We start from the raw sequence: 19,493 nt of genomic DNA, 5'->3' as shown, positions 1-19,493 counted from the left end.
CCTGCCAAGCAGGAAACACCATCAGAGCACTCCTGACATATGGTTGTCAAGCCTCTGCTTAAAGACCTCCAAAGGAGGAGACTCCACCACACTCCTTGGCAGCAAATTCCACTGTCGAACAGCTCTTACTGTCAGGAAGTTCTTCCTAATGTTTAGGTGGAATCTTCTTTCTTGTAGTTTGGATCCATTGCTCCGTGTACGCTTGTCTGGAGCAGCAGAAAACAACCTTTCTCCCTCCTCTATGTGACATCCTTTTATATATTTGAACATGGCTATCATATCACCCCTTAACCTCCTCTTCTCCAGGCTAAACATGCCCAGCTCCCTTAGCCGTTCCTCATAAGGCATCGTTTCCAGGCCTTTGACCATTTTGCACAGCTATCATGACTAATAGCCATTGATACTGTAATCCTCCATGAATTTGTCCAAACCCATTTTAAGACTCCAATTCAGTAGCCATCATTTCATCCTGTGGCAGCAAATTTCATAGTTTAACTATGCACTGTGTAAAAAAATACTTCTGTCCTGAAACTTCCAATATTCAGCTCTCATTGGGTGGCCCTGGGTTCTAGTGTTATGAGAGAGGGAGAAGAGCATTCCCCTATCCACTTTCTCCACGCCATGTATAATTTAGTCATCATTTCTATCATGTCCTCCCTTACTGAATTATTGTATTTTAATATTTTGCTGGAAGCTGCCCAGAGTGCCTGGGGAAACCCAGCCAGATGGATGGGGTATAAATAATATATTACTACTACTACTACTACTACTACTACTACTTCTACTACTCACTCCTCCCCACCCACAACTGAAACACCTCAAATGTTGTTTGCAACTTTTCATATGGGGAAGTTGTTACAGCGGCTTGGTAATTTTGGTTGCCCTTTTCTGCACATCTTTCAGCTCTAAAATGCACTTTTTGATATGTGGTGACCACAACTATACACAGTATTCCAAGTGCCCCAAAAAGTACTGCAGCAATTTTAAGATTCCGCTGAGCAAAGGGAGGAAATTTTATTCCAGCTGCTGTTAAACTATTTGCTGAAAAATCTATAGCACAACTATTATATGGTACACAACTAGTTCCCCTCTCTAATTTGAACTCCTATGAAAAAATGCAATCAGGATTTCTTAGGTCAATTTTCTGAACCCGTAAACGTGTCCCTAATTCAGCCCTGTGACTGGAGATGGGCCTATATAGGATTGAAGCCAAAGTGTGGCTAGTTACTCTATACACATGGCTAAGACTTAATAAGACTCCAACTGGGCTGTTTCCCTTGTTGCTAGTTCATAACTATCAAACAAAATGGTGGAAGGGCATTACAAGAAAACTGTCCTTTTATGGCCTTTCTCCTGAATAGTTTGGAAATGGGGAGGGCCAGATATATAACCAAAGAACAAATCTGGGACATAGAATTCCAAACTGATTTTCTCTGATCCTCTAAAATCTATAAATCTCTGCACAAATCTCAAATATCCCATCCAGCAAACGCTAAACATTGTTGGACATTTTCCAGAGCCATTTTAATGTTCTCCCTTCAGCACTACTAGAGGGCAGATATCATGACATCCCAGCTGAACAAAGATTATGTCCATGCAATTCTAATGAGATTGAATCCATTGGGCACGTTCTTCTACACTGCCCGTGATACCTGAGGAGAGCTTTTTTACCTTTATTAAAGAAATTTCCCGGATGCTTAGAGGAAACTTCTTGCTGATAAAAATCTAGATATCATCAGGCCTGTTGCAAAACTCTGTTTTATAGCAACAAGGACAAGACAGGCTGTGGTGACAGTGATGACTGACGAATGAGTACTGATTTAATCTCCGGAATTCAGATTTTAGCTGAAGGAGTGTTATTTTTAGACTTCCGGGTTGACGCGATCTGGAAATGGCGGATTCCCTCCGAGCTCCGGAGGGAATCGGCTCCACTGAGGATGGGTCTTTGCCGCGCCGGCGACGCGGGGACCCTTAAAAACCGCAGGCGCGGAAGCCTGCGGACTGAAGACTCGGCGGGTGCCTTAAGCGCCCCCCCTGATTCGCAAAGAGCCTTTTTAAAGGCTGCGGAGGGGATACGGGGGTGGCGTGGCACTGAGAGTCGATCGCTACCTCGGTGGAGCGAAGCCGCGAGCCATGACCGGAGAGCGCTGACTTCCTTCCTTGAAATTTGGACTGAAAGAATCACCCGTGAGTAAGACGGATTGGGACTTTATAAAAATTTTACCTTCAATTGGAGACGACCGGGGGGTGTGCTAAAAGGAAGTCCGCACCCCCCCCTTGCAGACCATCTAAGCAACGACACAAGAGATAAGCTGGAGAGCCTACCCTTGGTGGGGTGAGTTAAAAAGGATACTAACTTCCAAGATTTTACTAAAGGAAACTTTGTGCAGGAGAGTGGAGTTTTGGAAACCTTCCTTTTGTTTTAAACAACTCCCCCTCCCGGGATCGGGAACGTCCTGCCTTTGTGCCTGCGTTAGAGCTGCGGAGTTTGACAGCTGTCAAAGCTGCCAAACGGGTGGTTTAAAGTGAGAAATTGTCATTTAAGATTCCTATGGACTAAGACGAGTTATAATTGAGCTGAAACTGTTGGAAACAAAGTAATAATAATCAGTTAAAGGATTGTTGGTGAAAAGGCAAATAAGTAACCAGATTCCCCCTAGGGGGAACTCTGTGAAACTACAATGGATACAATGGCTGTGGAAGGAAAGTTACTAGTGGAAATCGAAAGGATGTTTCAATTGGTGGGAATCTTACAGGAGCAGAGTTTGGCCATGAACAAACAACTTGAGACTATGACCTTGGGAACAGGCAACTCTGCTCTTTGTATTGAGGACCTTAATGAGAAAGAATCCACAGCTGATTGGGAAACAATATCTACAGAGCTGGAAGAGACTAAACAACAAGAAAAAGAAGAAGTAATCCTGGGAAGCAACAACCAAAAGTTGACATCTGTGGAATACAAGCAAGGAGACGCTGGGAACATATCCACCACAAGTCTGCGAGAGATACAGAAGAAGAAGGAGGAGGCCCCAAGACAAAATGGAGTACAGGAATTTAAAATAAAGAAATATGATTGGGGCCTCCGTTTGGACTTAGACTTGGAAGAGACAGACTTTGTGGAAATACTTCAGCAGCTACCTTTGAATCTTCTTGTCGGAAGAGGACATACTTTGATGGTGAAAGAACTTTTCCCAGATTTGACGACTGCTATAAAGGACTACCAACAGGACAGGCGGAGAGGAACGGAAATAGATTTGAAAGCCTCGGACGTGAGGAACCCAGGCTGAGAACTTAGAATTTGGATCTTTATTGGGAAGGGACAAAAACCGGGGATGGGAGGGAGGGAAGAAGAGACTCTTAAAAACTCTCAAGACTTTTAGGTTTGGTTAAGATGACTCTTAATTAAGATAAAATGAAAATCGATGGAAGAGAATTTAAGTCCAACTTATGAAAATTAATTTTTAATTATAAAAAAGGAAATAAGATGAATAAGATTGTTAAGAGGAGAAATATCAACTTGCTGACATAATCTTGAAACTGGGATGCATGAGGGGGGGTGGGGGGAAGTCAGGGAACAAGGTTATGAAATGGGGATTTGCTGATTTTATACATGTTTTTGTCTTTTGTTTTTTCTTTGTGTATGTTTTGTCTTTATAAAAGCAGAAAACCAAATAAAAATTTTATAAAAAAAAAGGAGTGTTATTTTTAATGTAAATAAGTTTATAGGCAATTTTTAATTACATCTGCTTCTTCATGTGGATGTAGCATATATTGCTATTGTTAACTTTGCTGTCTGGTCTTTGACCGCAATAAAAATTGATTGAGGGGCTATATCAAAAGTTCTTTGAAAGCCCAATAATACAAAGTGTAGCATGAATGTTACAATTCAGAAGATGGTACTACTGGCCAGAAGACGACAATCATGTGACTACGTTCTATGGTGTTCAGGATATGTGCTTGCCTGCACACGTTCTGTTGATCAATGAAACTGATGCTTCCTCAAATCCTAAATGAGGTGCATAGGCAGATCTCCATGACTGCTCTGTGTGGAAGCAATTTGAACCTGCTACTGTCTAGATTGGTAACTTGGGCTGTTCATATTGCTAGGGAAATAAATAACAGCTTTAAAGTTTAAGTTTTATTATGAAAGGCCATGTTTAGTGTGGAAGGTATTCATTTAAGTTTTGAGCAATTAGGCATACTACAAGGCACAGAACTTGCAACTAAAAATTTGTATTCCTATTCATGCAGGCCAGCGACCCAAATACCTATGAGTTGATACAAAAGATACATGCATTGCAGAAACGACTTATTAGCAAGACGGAAGAAGTGGTTGAAAAAGAGTTGCTCCTCCAGGTACAGTTGGCATGTTGGGTGTATCCTGCTTACATACATGTGTTTCTCTTGGGTCATTTCCATATTATTGGGTTCATTTTTGCACAGGTGTTATTTTTATTTGCTTTGAGGGATCCATATATCATCCCCTAAGGCTGTGCTTCTGTTGCAGGAATACTGTACTCCCCAAGCAATCAAAAAAGTATCTTGTGTTGCTGGGAAAATGCAAACTTCCTTCAGCTAGTGCAGTCAGTGGTGATGGGATCATGTGGAATGTGGATGTATGAATGACTGGTGTGATGAGTAGTGCATGTGATGTGAATGGTTGCATGGAACAGAGATCTATTTGTCTTCAGAGCTCCTTGCTGGCTAATTTCTTTTTCTAATGAGCACACTCCTTAGAAGACTTGTCTAAATCAAAAAGGCTTCCTGCTGCCTTCTGACACATTGTTATACATAATTTTGCTAGATTAACACAATTTTGCTTCACATCACCAGTGCAGAACCACTCAGCTGTAGTATGCTAGATGGAAGGGAATAGTCTTAGTTGAGGCATCTCAGCTTCCTATATTCCTCCAGCTGAGCAATTCTCTGGGGTACAGAGCCATGCTGTTCTTTGTTTAAAAATGGCTCTACAGCAAAACTATAGAGCAGGGCCATGGTACCGTCACTGCACAAATCAAATCTGACTAGAAATGATCTCTGAGAAAGCTAATAGAATAAAGGAAGAAATGTGATGGATTGTATGCAAAAGCCTTCAGTGCTGTTCAGATACTCTGGTATTCAGTTTATGGAATTAAACACAGTGCATGTCCAGTAACTAGCTTTAGATGGCAGCACTTATTCACATATAAAGTTTGTTTACATGAAACTTTGTTGCTGCAACCCACATTTCAGAATAAAAAATGTAGTGAAAAGTCCACCCCTCTACTTCCACTTATAGCAAAACAACAATCAAAACACCAATTTTGCCAGCTTTAAAGGCAGCATTATTTCCTTGGTCAGGTCATTCTGAATCATTTTGATCATGCCACTAATTACCAGGTCAGTAGAGAATAATGCCTGTTGGATTTCCTACTTTGCTTATTATGGCCTTTGGTAGAAGATTTCAGTGAGTTTTTTATGACTTAAGAGTAAGACGTGTTTTCTGCATCACTGGTTTTTCTTGCAGTGGACGCTAAGTATTTCCTCCTTTTGCACATTTTTTCTGTAGTTCATTTTTTTGTGGTACATACATATTGATGTGTTTGGGAATGCCACTAAAATCTGAAGGGAAGGTTGCACATCTTTAAGATGTACCTCTGCTTTGTATTACATTTCACACAGTATGCAAGTCCATTAAGCGCTCTGTGTCCTAAAAGGCAGTCTGTATTTTCCCAACACAGAAAATACAAGTAGAGATGCAGGATTATGCTTTGACCTGGTGGAATGATGCCGCTTGTGTTCATACATGTTCTCCCTCTAAGTAGAATAGTCTAAGGCTTGTGTTTTATGTCTCTACACAGTGATTGTAAATGCATCAGGTAAGCAGAAATTTTTAATTGCCTGAATAATCTTATGTTGCTAAAATGCAGGGATACAGGATGCAAATTGGAAACAGGAGTTTTCCTCTTATTTAAGTAGCATGAGGTATTTTTCTGAATTTCCTGTTCAATATTTTATCACTTGATGAGCACAAGGAACATACTATTAATGAAGAAAGAGATCATTTTAGAAATTTCCTTAGGAAGTTCAGCATGTGTATATGGGTAAAACATAGCAGTTAGTATATGGTCAGAAGAGTTAATTTGATTTCAGTTTACACTAAGATGTAACCTCTTCCTTCCTCCTCTTATCATCAGCTTGTTGATCATTTATAGGGTTTTGTTTTGACTCCTCTTGAGTCACTCCCTTGCTGCTAGTTTAGCATGAACCAGCATGAGATTTAAATTTAACAGGTTTTGACTTTTTTGACTTGCCCTGTCTGCATTGTGGCTCATTTTTGAAGACCAGCTTAGCACATTGTCCTTTAAATCAGTTAGTGTGTAAAGTCAAGTTTGCTCCCTTCTGCTGGAGGTCAGTGTCTCTCTCCTCCCCTCTTCACTTTCCTCCTCTCTACCCCCAAATTTTTGGCATATATATGGTTGATAGTTCAGAATGGGATGGTGGGTGTTAATCAAAAGCCCTGGTTTTGGTACCTCCCGACATACAAAATTATAAGATGTATGATTTTCAACACAGTATGTTTAAATAAATGGCAACCTTTCCTACAATCATGAATCCATACCCTGAGGTCTTCATCTCATCAAGAGACTAATATGAACCAAGGTGGACCTTGCTGTCATCATCTGAGGCCTTTCTTCCTGTGTCTCCTCCATGAGAAGCCTGGAGGTTGGTAACATGAGAATGGGTATTTTCTATGGTGGCTTCCCATTTGTAGAATTCTCTCCCCAGGGGGGCTCGCCTGGTGCCATCCTAATATGTTCTTAGGCACCAAGCAAAAAGTTTCATCTGTAACCATGCCTTTGGCCTTTAACTATCTGTGGCCTTTTAGAAGTGGGTAGGATGTTTTTAATGTATTTCCCCTCCTCTTGGCTTTAATGTATCTTTGTGGGGTGTTTTGTTTGGCTTTGGGTTTTCCTGGGCAAAATAACAATAACAAAGTAAGTAAGTAAGTAAGTAAGTAAGTCAATAAATAAAACTTTTCCCTAGTTTGTTTGTTTATACATTTAATCCCACCTGATGTACTCTCTCTCCCCCCCCTCTCCATTTTATCTTGAGGTAGGTTAGGCTGAGGGACAGTGACTGCCCTAAGTCATCTAGTGGGCTTCATGACCACTTCACACTACGAATAAAGGAACTGAGCAGAAGATCTGAATGCCCCATACACCATGGCAATTTTATTCCTGTTTTATTCTGGACATGATAGTTTGTTGATGAAGCTGAACTGAAATGTTGAACTGTAATCAGTATTAGTGTTGTCCAGGTAGTAGATGCTGTGCATAACAGCATAGCTCAGAAGCTCCTATATATAGTTGTAAATAATCTGGATAAAGGCCCTTGTGTTCACAGATAGTTGACATTTTCCCACCTTCAGCTACTGTTCCAAATTGCCCAGCTCTCCCAGGAGCTGCTCTGCCATTGCAGGAAGAAATGAGGTCTTTTGTTGATTCCTGTCAGTCTCTGAGCCTTTCTTTTATGTTGCTGTGGGTGGAAGGTGATAACCTGGAAATAAATGGGTCCCTATACACCACAGCTGTAAATGCTACAGGAAGATTTGCCACTTCCAACAGGAGATGAATTTTTATGGGTCTTTCATTGCATTCAGGTCAGTTTGGTTTCCAAAGCCTGGGGAGATTGGGTCAGAGTGAGAGCCTAGCTAGTGTGGTACTTTTATTCTCTAGAATACTCTGAATTTGAGGCTGCAGTATTTTGGAGAAAGCGTTTTTGTTGAAAAAGCTATTGTAACTTTTTGAAAACTGGAAAGATACAGTGAATGTCTGTGTGTGTGTGTGTGTGTGTGTTTGTACATTTGTGTGTGTATAAACTTTTGTCTGCTGTTATAGTATTTCGGGTGTATCATTAGATGTAATGCTAAATAAACTTTGGGGATTTTATTTTATTCATAATAAAAATGACTATTAGAGAAAGCCCCCTTATGCTTACTCCATTAGTTATGATTATGTACAAAGTCTGGAGACTTTCAATTGTGCAGCATCCTCACAGCAGCAATAAACTGCTTCCACAGGAAAAAAAATGAGAAATCTCATAATTAATAAAGCATCTGTGTCCCTTAACCCCTATTTATTTCAGTCACCTCTTCATCCCTAAAAATCATCATTTGATTTATCTCGTATGTGCAGCCTGTAGTACTGTTTATATTGAATGGTTGTTGTCAGCCTGTGTGTCTGTGGGAGAAGGGAGTGTCAAAGGAACCATGCCTGACTCTCAGATAGATGCTTTGTTGTGCTTTTAGCACAAGCCAAAGGATAGAGCCAGCACCTTTATTGCTTGATGCTTTGTGACTACTGTGGAGAGCAGAAACACAGAAGATCTTTCAGTGTCTTAACAAACTCTTCTTTCATTTTTCTTCTTCAGCAGTTCAGTACTTCAGCTGGTCTAGTTTAGTAAATTGGGGGATGGGGAAGATAAAATAAAAGTAAGAGCAGTTCCCAATTGTTTCCTTACCCCTTATTTTTTTCATTGGGACATAGGAATCTAAAACACACAATAATCATGCAGAGTACGAATGGTTGAAGCCTTGGAACTGTACTAATTTGTGGGGTGGAGGAGGAGTAGAAAATAATGACCCCTTATGGAATAAAGCTGCATTAGTCTGGTTAAAGGAACAAAAGTTTGATGTCTTAAGTTTCCTTTTGCCACCATTTTATACTTCCTTCTACACCTTCACAACAGCCATGTGAGGAAGGCTAGGCTAAGTTGATTACAGGCCCAATGCAGGAAATGAGCAAAAGCAATGAGTTAAGTGCATATGCTTAGAGTATTTTCTTTTTGTTTATTAAGGTTTGCCCCCCACCCCAAAAGTTCTTAGTTTGCTAAAAGTTGTGAACTACATGTGCTCAGGGTCCTCTCCTTCATGCCATAATGAATATACTGTGTTACTCTTTAAGATACCACTAGATTTTTTTTGTGGTACCTTATTGCATGTATGCTTTTTGGAGGGAAGGGTGGCCTATTTTTGGGAATTGCACCAGGGCCCCCAGCAACCTTAATCTGCCCTTGCTTGCCTGAGTTTTCTCTGGACCCAGCTTTGTCTTATTGTCTAGAATTTGAGGCCTCTTGCCTCATAGTAAAAGCCTGTTATCCTGTACTACACAGCTCCATCCAGATTTTGTGCCATGCCTCTCTGGCTTTCAGCTCAACTGCCATATGACATTTCCTAAGAAGAGTGTAAGGTATTTGGATTCCTGTAAAAAAAGAGAAGTTGACCAGTAAGCTTACATGTACAGTAGAAACAGTAGAATAAATGACAGAGAATCTAATTGTTCTGTACAGAAATTTAAGACTGGGTTTTTGCATTTTTCCACTGGTACAGGAGCCATAGTAGTTGATTCATTCCCATATAATGTGTGAATCATGGGAGACCCCTGCCCCCATAAACAAATGTTATTGGGTATAGATGCTTGCATGGGCTCCTCCTGTATCCTATGTTACTGCAGTGGAGCTGGAAGGTATTGTGCAGCTGTGGCTCCCATGCTGATAAGAGTGTGAGCACTGGATCTAAGCTGGGGAAAGGAGCTTTCAACACATTCCAGAAACTCTCGGTATATTAATGGCTATTCTAAAGATAATTTGCAGCTTTAGGCAGGAGCTGATAATTGGGTAATTCCAGTAAACAGACTGAAGAAAGCTCTGACCCTACATTAAAGGACATCAACAAAACCAAGAACAAAGGGATACTAGTAATCCAAAGCTTGTAACTGTAGAGGAATTATAAAGAGAAAGTTCCAAGGAGAAAGTGAGCATTTGTCTATTTAGCTGTTTCATTTGTTTTGTCTGTAAGCTGCTTTGAGTCACTTTCAGGGAAAAAGTTGGGGTATATTATTGGCATTCTTCTGTCCTGAGAGACAATGGAGTGTCCCCCAGGAGGAAAGGCAGACTCCTGTGTTAGCAGCACCAAAGTGACCTTCCCAGGGTTCAAGCCTGGCCAGTGTGCATGGAGGTTCTGGACTGCCCAGACGACATGATCCCCTTCTTGCCTTTGCTGTTGTGGTCCAAAAAAAGCAGAGCAATATGGTTGGCACCAGCTTATCTGCAGGAGTTGCCAGAAGGAGGCATATATAACCATCTTAGGGACTCCACTCCGTATTTGTATAAGTTTTACTCCTTAGCCTTTTCTTCTCCTGAAGATATCATGCAAGGCAGCAGAGGATCAGTTTCCCTTCTTCTAGATAGACTACCTTCTCAGGTTGAGAAGCCCCATCTGCCCCTCACTTTCCTCTACAGCATGTGCAGAAACCACCTTCTTGACCGTTGGACCCACTATTGGTCTCGTCTACTCAATTTGCCATTGCCTTCTTTGCATGCAGGGGAAGTCCCTAACTCACCGAGGGTTTGAGACCCATCAGCTATCCTTACCTGGTATAGCTAGCCAGTTGAAGCAGTTCCCGGGGTGTGGCTACTGTCACAATCTGTGTGACAGCTTCTAGGTACTACAGGTGAGAACTGAGTGCAGGGTGGGGACCAAATGTGGACCAACTACCCCAGGAGGAGCACAAAGTGTCCCCCCATCAGAGGTACTACCCATCCCTTAGTATATAAATCAATATATACTAATGCTAATAATAATTACAAGGGCTTGAACAAGTTGGAAAACTCCAATCCTTCCTTGGATGATACTGTGGAATGTGCTGTCTCACTGCACTAGAAATGTCTTTTTTTAATATAGTTTTTATTAACAGGCCAATCAAATCACATTAATTCCAAATTACATTAATTCCAAATTATACAGCCAGATTTTTAAATTTTTGTTGGGGGTACCCATACATCAAGCTCCGAAAGGGGACCAAACATCACTCATGTTGCTGCTTTAATTAAACAGTTCTATCCAGTTCTGTCCAGATAGTCTCTTTGTTACTTTCCTTATCTTCTTGTTGTTATCATATATTCCTTTCTTTGCGATCTCTGATAGTCTTCACAAGCGGGTTGAAAACAAACATCCTCTTTGTGGGTTTTACACTCTCCAAAAATCATATCACATAAAGAACAGATGCCATTTCCACACCTCCATAAAGAACATTCCCTCCGTCTGTCCGTTGATTTCCCCAGGCTTGCCAAACATATCTCAGGGGGCCCTGCCAGGTCAAGATCACATTCCGATAACCATACGTTCACATTCTGATGACCCTGGTCCTCCTCCCCCTCGTCCTTCTATAGGCAAGCCTGTCTTAGCGAAACACCATTTGTAACTGCATCATAAAACTTCCTCTCTTTGATCATTTCCACACAGTTCTTGATCTCCTGCTTGTGATTAATACTTTGCAACAATTCTTCTCTCTGGAGGGGAGGGTTATTGGTACTCACATAAGATAAAAAAAGAAAAGTTTTTTCCTCCCCCCCCTTTCCGTTTCACACCAACGTACCAGTCTTTTAATGATGATTCTTCACTTGATTTATTGTTTACCCCCTCGCTCCGCTCACAGAGATCCATTAATCAGCAGTCTTTACTCCCGATCTTCACATCATGTATGTGCATTAGCTTCTTTCCAATTATATATTTCCAATTATATATTCCGAGCTAATGCGAACCAGTGCACGAACTAGAGACAGTGTCCGGGAGAGCCGGCCTCACTCGAGGGCTTCGTGCCAAGTGCCCACACCCCCTTCTTTCGAATCCGGGGGTGAATTATGGACACCGCTGGCAAGGCAGTCCCCCCCATTCCCTTGGGGGGGTAAGGGAGGCTGCATACTCCCATATCAGCCTCTTAATTACCTCGTGTGGGTTGGAGAGATGTTATTGTCGGTCATCTTCCAATGCGCCCCATGGTGGGGCGCATTGGAAGATGTCAGAAGGATGCCTCTGGGTGAACACATGGTTTTTCCCATGTAATGTTTTGTTAATGCATATATTTGTACAAGTTTGCAGTCTAGGATGGTTTTGAATCAAATTGTGCAACTTTACTGGTTATGCACCTAAATGGAATCTTCCTTACTTTGAACTTTGGGAGAGGCAGACTTTTCTAGAATGTTCTGCTTCATTATATGCTCAGCTACAATTCTTATGTTCACAGAATCATGTCAGGAACCTCAAAAGTCTAGTCTAATCTCTTGACAGTGCAGGAAACCTGCTACTGCAGCATCCATGCTATGTGGCCAGCCACTGCTTACAAATCTCAAATGAAGTATATGTACTATTACTGTGTAAGGAGGCAAATAACAAATAGTAAATGAACAAAGTAATAGTAATTACCTTGTAGATATAGCTAGCATAGCTTGAGGAAAAAGTGAATTATGCATGTCTTTATTTGTTTAAAAATCTAGCCGTCTCCCTTTAAAGCAAACTCCCTTTCTAAATTTGATTTTCTGTCTAACTGACTAACAGTCTGGTTTACTTATCTGCACATTCAAACCAGATAATAGTGCAATGACATCATATTACCTGCTGGTTGTCAATCATCTTCTCTAAAGACTTGTCTTGATCATAAAGAAGGTATATGCAGGAAAAAGAATGGCTTTAGCTGAGAGACAGCGCAAAAAGAACTCTCTGTATTCCAGAATAAATTGTGAAATCCTCAACATATTAGATATTTCACATAGGTTTGGTAGCATCCCACTCCCAAAGTCTGATTCTAAAATCCACATAGTGAATTTTGAAGTCCTGAACCCTTAAACTGTTTTGGTTTAAGAGGACTCTTGTACCCTTAATCAAACAAATCTTTATGCTGGGATTTCTATTCAAGAGTGTAAATATATTTCTGAGCAGTGTTTTCAGCCTGAAGTTGGTACTTCACCTTGATATCTGATTTAGCCTGAACCTAAAAAATGGTTATGGAGCATGTGCTGTATTATTTCAGTTTGATGGGTTGTATCCAGTGAAGTCCTGTTGGTTTCAAGGACTTTTGTCTATGCCCAAAATCTTTCCAGATGCCCAGGGTACCCCCAGAACAGATTTGGCGGGGGGGGGGCACGGAGGGAATAAGCCCTGTTTAGCTTCACTGATATAGGCCTGTTACACTTCACATTCTTGCTTTTAAGTCTTGGCATTTGTTATTCCCTAAATCATTCAGGGATCTCAAATTGTTTGACATGCTTCTTCTCTGATCCCTTGTTAAAGTTTTCTAAAACCTTTGCAAAACCCCATTTGAGGATTGGGCAGCCTCCTTGGTCCTTGGGAGGCAATATGGGATGGAGAGTCAGTTCTAGCTGGGCTGGGAGCTGTTGCTTGAACTTGGCCCCCCCTTCCCCCTTTTCCAGTTGCCCCCCCTGCAATGTTGGTAGCCCCTTGATTATAATCGTTTTGGGCAGGAGGTGGACAGGTGAGCTATACCACATAGAGCAAGAGATGGGACACAAACATGATATTGTGCAGAAGAGACTAAAGGGTGTGTTCACATTGCCACCTTATTATTTCTAATTCCAATTCATATTGAAATGGTGTATAAAATAGGGAAGGGGGGGAGAGAATCATCATGGTTTTTAAGTTGAGAAGCATTCTGATGTTGGCACTAACTTTTCCTTCCTCCCCAGAGAACAAAACCTTCAGGAGGAGGCAACACTTTTAAATCTGTGCTTTTTAAAAAAGGAATGGCAATGATCAGTTTAACTTCATCTATTAGAGGTAATCAGCTGAATTTAACAAAAGGAAAATTGTTTTCCAATAAAAACCAGTTATGTTAATGTAGCATCAAGAGATGGAGAAAATAAAGCAGATCACTTAGCACCCAAATGAAGAATTTGTGATAAAAAACTTCCTCACTTCAGGTCTTAGTGAATCTTTGTACCTTTTCTTTAAGAGCACAAAGAGAGAAGAGGTTTTTTTGTGTGATGAATGTTCTTTTGGACAACAGCAAGATGCAAATTTGACAGAAGAATTAGACAAAATTGGATCAAAATTACAACTCTGGGGAATCCTCACCATTTTTAGCTATTTTGATGGGATCTCAGTATGAGATATTTTCAGACTAAAGGTGCCAGTTACAAAGAAGACAAAGTTTCAGCCGGAAGAGAAATTAGTTTGAGTTTATTGTTAGGAAAGCTCCATGAATATTTAATCTCCTTTATGTTTTAAGGGAATTTAAAAGATTCATTGGAGCTAAAAGGCAATTCTACTGGGTCATAAAATTGCACCCATTGCATCACATGGGATTTATATAATTTCTTCTTACCTATTCTTGATGGATGGGTGCCAAGGAAAGCTTTTGTTCTCTGCATTTTAATGGGTGTGCTCCGTTTTGCATGCATCTTAAAAATGAGAATAAAATAGTCTAAAATACATAAATAAATTTATATATTTATCTTTCGCCAGGCTCTCTGTCTAGTTCAGTGGGGGTCCAGAGTGTTTGTTCCTGGTGTTGCGTAATTGGGACAGATTAGGGATTCTGCTGGTTACCTCCCACTTTGCTGCCCAGCAGTCTTGCTGCCTGAGCTGATCTTGGAGGTGGTGTTGAGGACTTCCAGACTGCTAGTGTTGGGGGACTTCATCATTCATACCAAAGCAGTTAGCTCTGGGGTGGCTCACGACTTAATGGCTGCCACATAGAGTGCATTGCAGTTATCCAACCTCAAGGTTACCAACACATGGACTGCAGTCATCAGGCTATCCCTGTCCATGGACTTGGAAGAAAATCCTACAGTGTTCAGTAGATTTTACCCCCATTTAGTTGTGTGCAGGTCACAGCCTGTCAGGGACTTACAGGGCTCTGGTGAGTGTGTGATGGAGACGGGGTCTGGAGGCTGACCCAGGAGAGGGGGGCAGTGATTTATGGGGTTTGATGCCACCCACAACGCAGCAGCCAGGACAGAGGGAAGGGGAAGGGTCAGTCAAAGGTGGAGATGGGGGCAGGATGTGTCAGAAGCAGAGAAAGAGGCTCTTCATGTGACTGGTGAACTGGTCAAATCCCCATCATCCCCTGTCCTGCTGTCTCCTAGAACCAGGAGGGTCTTGAAGAGGGAAGTGGAGGGGCAACCTCTGTGCAGGAGAAGCCAGTCTCAGGTTACAGGCATGCATACCATCAGACAAGGATACATAAGCCCAGGGGAGGGCATGCTCCTACTGTTGCTTCAACTGCTCCGCCAGGCGTGAACCTGGAAAAGTTAATGCCAGCTATGTTGGTGCAAGAAGTGTGTGCACGTGTGCATCTGGTGCACCTTAGGAAGTGCTGTAAGTGTTGCTTTTGTCATTAAAGAATTAACTATCAGCCATTTGCCTTCCATGGCTGTGTTTGTGTGGGAGAGCACTGGAGGTATTGATTTGTTGTCCTAGTAAATGGAAAACTCCTACTTCCCATAACAAAAGAAGATGGCAAGCCAACAAAAATGCAGAAAAGAACTGCTGTGTTACTTTGTTTTTTAGAAAACATGCTGAGTATAGTGATAGTACGTTCAACTCGTGTCATTGGAAGACAAGGTGAGGGTGAACATCTTCTAAGAGGCTGTAAGGTATCTTCTTCTCTCATTAAGTTGTTTTGAAAATGTTAGTCATTTTGGTGCAATCTGCTCCATGCAGTAGGGGACAAACTTACCACTTAAAAGCACTCAGAGAGACAGAGAGGCATGTCAGGGATGTAGCAGAATACAGACTACAATGCATTCCATCCGATGCAGAGAAACCACCCCAATCTCCCTTTGCTTGGCTGCAGGTTATTTTACTAGCCGTTCCTTAAACCCTTGTTATTGTGCATCCCTACAACTGTATGGAGCTGCTTGCCTATGAAAATACGATATCTTTTATCAATGACTCTAACTAAATGAAGTTCCTTCCTGAAGAGCAATCTTAAACTTTCAAATTCTGTAAAGTAGTTAAGAAGCTTGCACAAATATCCTTGTACAGGTAAAACGGTAAGAGCAGACCTACTGCAGGGTAGTGCTCCTATTTCCAGCTTAATTTGTCATAATTGATGGAAAAAAGGCTTTTGAAATGTCTGGAAAATCAAAAGGATAAAACTCTCTATCTCCTATCATAGGTCAATAATGGCTATTAATCTTAGTGGCTATATTACCTCCAGTACCTGGCTTAATGTCCCTGGGACTTAATGTTGCTGGGACTCATGAGCGAAAGAGTGCTATCAGTGATATCAGGCACGCCACGATAAGAACAGAAAGTGACACTAGACGGCCTTTGATCTGATCCAGCAGCACTCTTATTGTGTTCTTACTCACTGGGGGAACCAGAGTAGCCACAAGCCCAAGCCTAAAACCATATTGAATTGGCTTCAGATCCTATGGATATACTCTTAAAGGAATTGTTATTATGGAAAGAAGAATATGGCTCTAGGGTCTGACTGTCTTTCATCTTGAAATTGCTTTGAGTGAATAAGTAGCTTCTTTTCAAAGGAGTTTGTCATATTGCCAAACTAGAATTTATTGGCTGTATGCCCCTCACTAGAAAGCAATAGTGAAGTTCATGAATCCAGCTGCAAGAAAATGTTTCCTTCAAGTTGCTTCAAGTTGGGTCTCACCGTTTGGATTAACTTCTCAGATATCCATGCTATGACATCAATTTGGCATGGGGTAACTGAGGGCTAATTTCTCAACTGTTAAAACAGAAAACCTAGCAAAGGATGATGCTTGCGTGTCATGAACACACCAGCTCCAAGTGTAATCTTGCGGCCGTCTGCAGAATGCAGTCAGGAACAGGGAGGCTGGGCTTTCAAGCCAGCACAGGAGAGCCCGCAGCTGCCAGCGTTGACTCCCCCTGACCTTAGATGGCTGGTGCAGAAAGTCATAGAGGCAGCTTTTCGAAACAGGAAGGGGGTGCAGCTGACCAAATAAGTCCGAGGTGTAAGCGTATAGGAAGGCTTCTAGATAGGAAGCAAAATAAGAAACATAAAGGTTGAAGGTTCAGTCTCTTTTCTCAAAGAGTCTTTTCTCTTCTGTAGAATATGATTTTTCAATGCTGATCAAGGAAGGTGGTTTAGCTTTTAAAAAGGAAGCCAAATATGGCACACACACATGACAATGAGTGAAGCTCATGGATTTCTTGATTTATATGAACTGAAACATTGCAGCTTTCAGAAGTGTTTGCTGAAATTTATCACAAGTGAAAGACCTTTTAAGAAGAGTTTTTTAAGAATATCCATATTGCAGCTATCTTGAAAAGCTTAAGGCAACTTTTCCCCATTGTTGTAAAAGAAAAGAAAAAAGTGAAGGTTACTGTATGCTAATTTTTCATATGCCTCATAAAACATTTCATCATAGGCATCCTGAGCTGAAAATGTTCTTATTATGCAAAAACTTTAAAAAGAAGAAAACAACCTCACTATGCTCATAGAAGTAAACTGAACAGGGCTATACATTGTTGCATTTAAACTAGTATCAGCTTCCTATGTAATATCTTGCAGAAGGGTTCTTAGCCCACTTGGAATTTTCACTGCTTCATTACATCATGAACAAATAGTTCTGGAGTTCAGTGTAGTTGACATTTTGGTTATAATGCCAATAAACATGAAACCCTCAAAGCAGAGGGTTTTGTTTCCCTCATCAATGCAATGTCAAACCTCACTGTAATTCTTCCACTAATTGCAATTAAAGTCTTTGTAAGATTAAATGTTTTAGGACTCTTTTTAGAACAGTAAGCAGCACAGCTTTTAAAATATCTTAAACTTTCTGTTAAAATTCTGCTCTTAATGCTGGAACCTTGATTATGACATTAGTCTCAGTCTCTGATGAATAGCAGCAGTTCTGGCTCCTTTCTGTTTGCTATAAATTCTTTTCTGGGTATAAATACCCAGAATCACTCTAGAAGTTGTATCTACCACCAAGCAGAGTGTGCTGAAATATTAGTTTAGGATGGTAGTTGCTAAAGAAAAATGTGAGAAGCAGTTTCGGGTTCTAATGTGAAATGATGACGAGAATTCTGGGGAGGCTGATGTTGGACTGATAGGGGAAGAAGAAGAATGCTTGATAGCACCCAAAATAATGTTTGTGCAGTCTGTATATTTCTTAATAGCTGATATTCTACAAATGCTTTATTGAATGTCCCACCATATAGATAAAAGAAAGCATAAAAGATTACTTTTGTTTGCAGTGACCTGCAGTTGTCCAAGAACAACAAGTAAAACAAAAAAATGCATTTTACAAAGATATGTAGTGCACATTTCTGCACTAGAAATATATAGCAGGGATTTGCAAAATGTAGTGAGAGGTTCTTGGTGTTTAACAAGGATCTAGTTATTTCTGAAATATGTAACCAAGGCAGCAGCATTGGAGGACTAGAATTGTAATGTGACTTCTTGGACGGTGAATAAATCTTCATTAGGAGTGAGACTGTTGATCATCTCTAGTTAAAATGACAGACTGGGCTTCCTAATGACAGAGTTAGCACTTGTGCCATTTTCTAGACTAGTGCAACAGCCTGACTCAGGAAAAAAACCCCATCAAAGTGAACACCCTTGTGTGTTCAGAATTGTTAGCTGCTGCATTGGTGTTTCCCTGGGCAGCATTCTGTTATCTGCAAGAAGAGGACTGCAAGAGCATGCAGTTCATAAGGCTTGAGACACAGGCCTTTGATAATCAACTTGGCTTGGGAAGAGTGATCAAAGTGAGCAAGCAGCAAATGTAATGTTCCTCTGCAAATGAATGATATATTTAGTGTAAGACTTCTAGCCTTTTCTATCTCTCCTTTTCTGCTTGCAATAGAATTGTAGCCTGGATTGCGGAGAGAGCTATTTGTGCTGGCCTGTGGGTGTGTTGCTAGGTGGTAGTGGACAGGTAAACATGCTGTAGTACAGAGCTTTTTTTCTGGAAGTTCTGTTGCTTTCCTGAAAGGTTCTACTCTGGATCCTACCCAATATTATATTATATTTATTTATTTATTTGTTCCAAGAACTGACACTATTTGTGGGTCACAAGTTGTGCAGGCTTGCGTTGTACAGCAGAGATCAATGACCTGGGTTATATTAGCTTCCATCAACCAGCATGTGTGCAACTTAGTAGCTGAAATTCTGTATCCTGAATTTGTTTCATGCAAGGCACTAGTAGGACCAAAATCTTATTAAGACGGCAGCTAGTTCACATTCAGAAGAAGGAAACACAAAATATTAAAATAAATGGAGTGACAGGTTCAGAAATATGTTGTCATGGTTTAGCCTAGAGGCAGATCCATGGGCTTCTTCGAGCACTACTGGAAAAACAAATCTTACAGGCTGGCAGGATTTGCTAAAAATAATCCTAAGGTTTATTCATACAAATAATATACACTGGCAGAAATGCTGAAAAGCCTCAAACCCTCAGTCTGAGTCCCCTCCTTGATGTGCAGTTCTCATAAGCATTATTTACTATGGGAATGGGGTAGGAGTCTATCAAGGATATAGGGTCTCTGCTGTAGCCCTTTTCTATGTATTGTTTCATTTTTCTTTGCTCTGTCTTTATTGTTAACAGAGTGGTGATCCACTTTGTTATGTCCCCCTTTTCATAATTCATCATTAATTTATTCAATTGTGCATATAGCCCATCCTTTTTCAAAGGAATAGGGCAGACATCAACATATAAAGCAATCTGAG

General features: G+C 40.9%; 1 protein-coding gene and 1 long non-coding RNA gene across 2 annotated transcripts in view; both read left to right on the top strand.

Annotated features, from left to right (window-relative positions):
• CFAP58 (cilia and flagella associated protein 58) overlaps positions 1-19,493 on the top strand; it is an 86,582-nt gene that overhangs the window by 44,563 nt on the left and 22,526 nt on the right. Inside the window, exon 15 of the mRNA XM_083504782.1 lies at positions 4,252-4,356. Within this exon, the coding sequence (XP_083360908.1) occupies positions 4,252-4,356 (105 nt within the window). The remainder of the gene's footprint in view (positions 1-4,251; positions 4,357-19,493) is intronic.
• LOC310707719 lies at positions 6,101-15,410 on the top strand. Its single transcript, XR_014526689.1, has 4 exons — positions 6,101-6,705; positions 10,365-10,493; positions 13,522-13,612; positions 15,347-15,410. It is a non-coding gene; the product is annotated as an uncharacterized lncRNA (long non-coding RNA).

This window comes from Podarcis liolepis, assembly GCF_965112155.1.
Source record: "Podarcis liolepis genome assembly, chromosome: 5".
NCBI classification, from domain to species: Eukaryota; Metazoa; Chordata; class Lepidosauria; order Squamata; family Lacertidae; genus Podarcis; species Podarcis liolepis.
The sequence above is the reverse complement of the archived record's forward strand: the minus strand, read 5'-3'. Positions and strand labels throughout refer to the sequence as shown.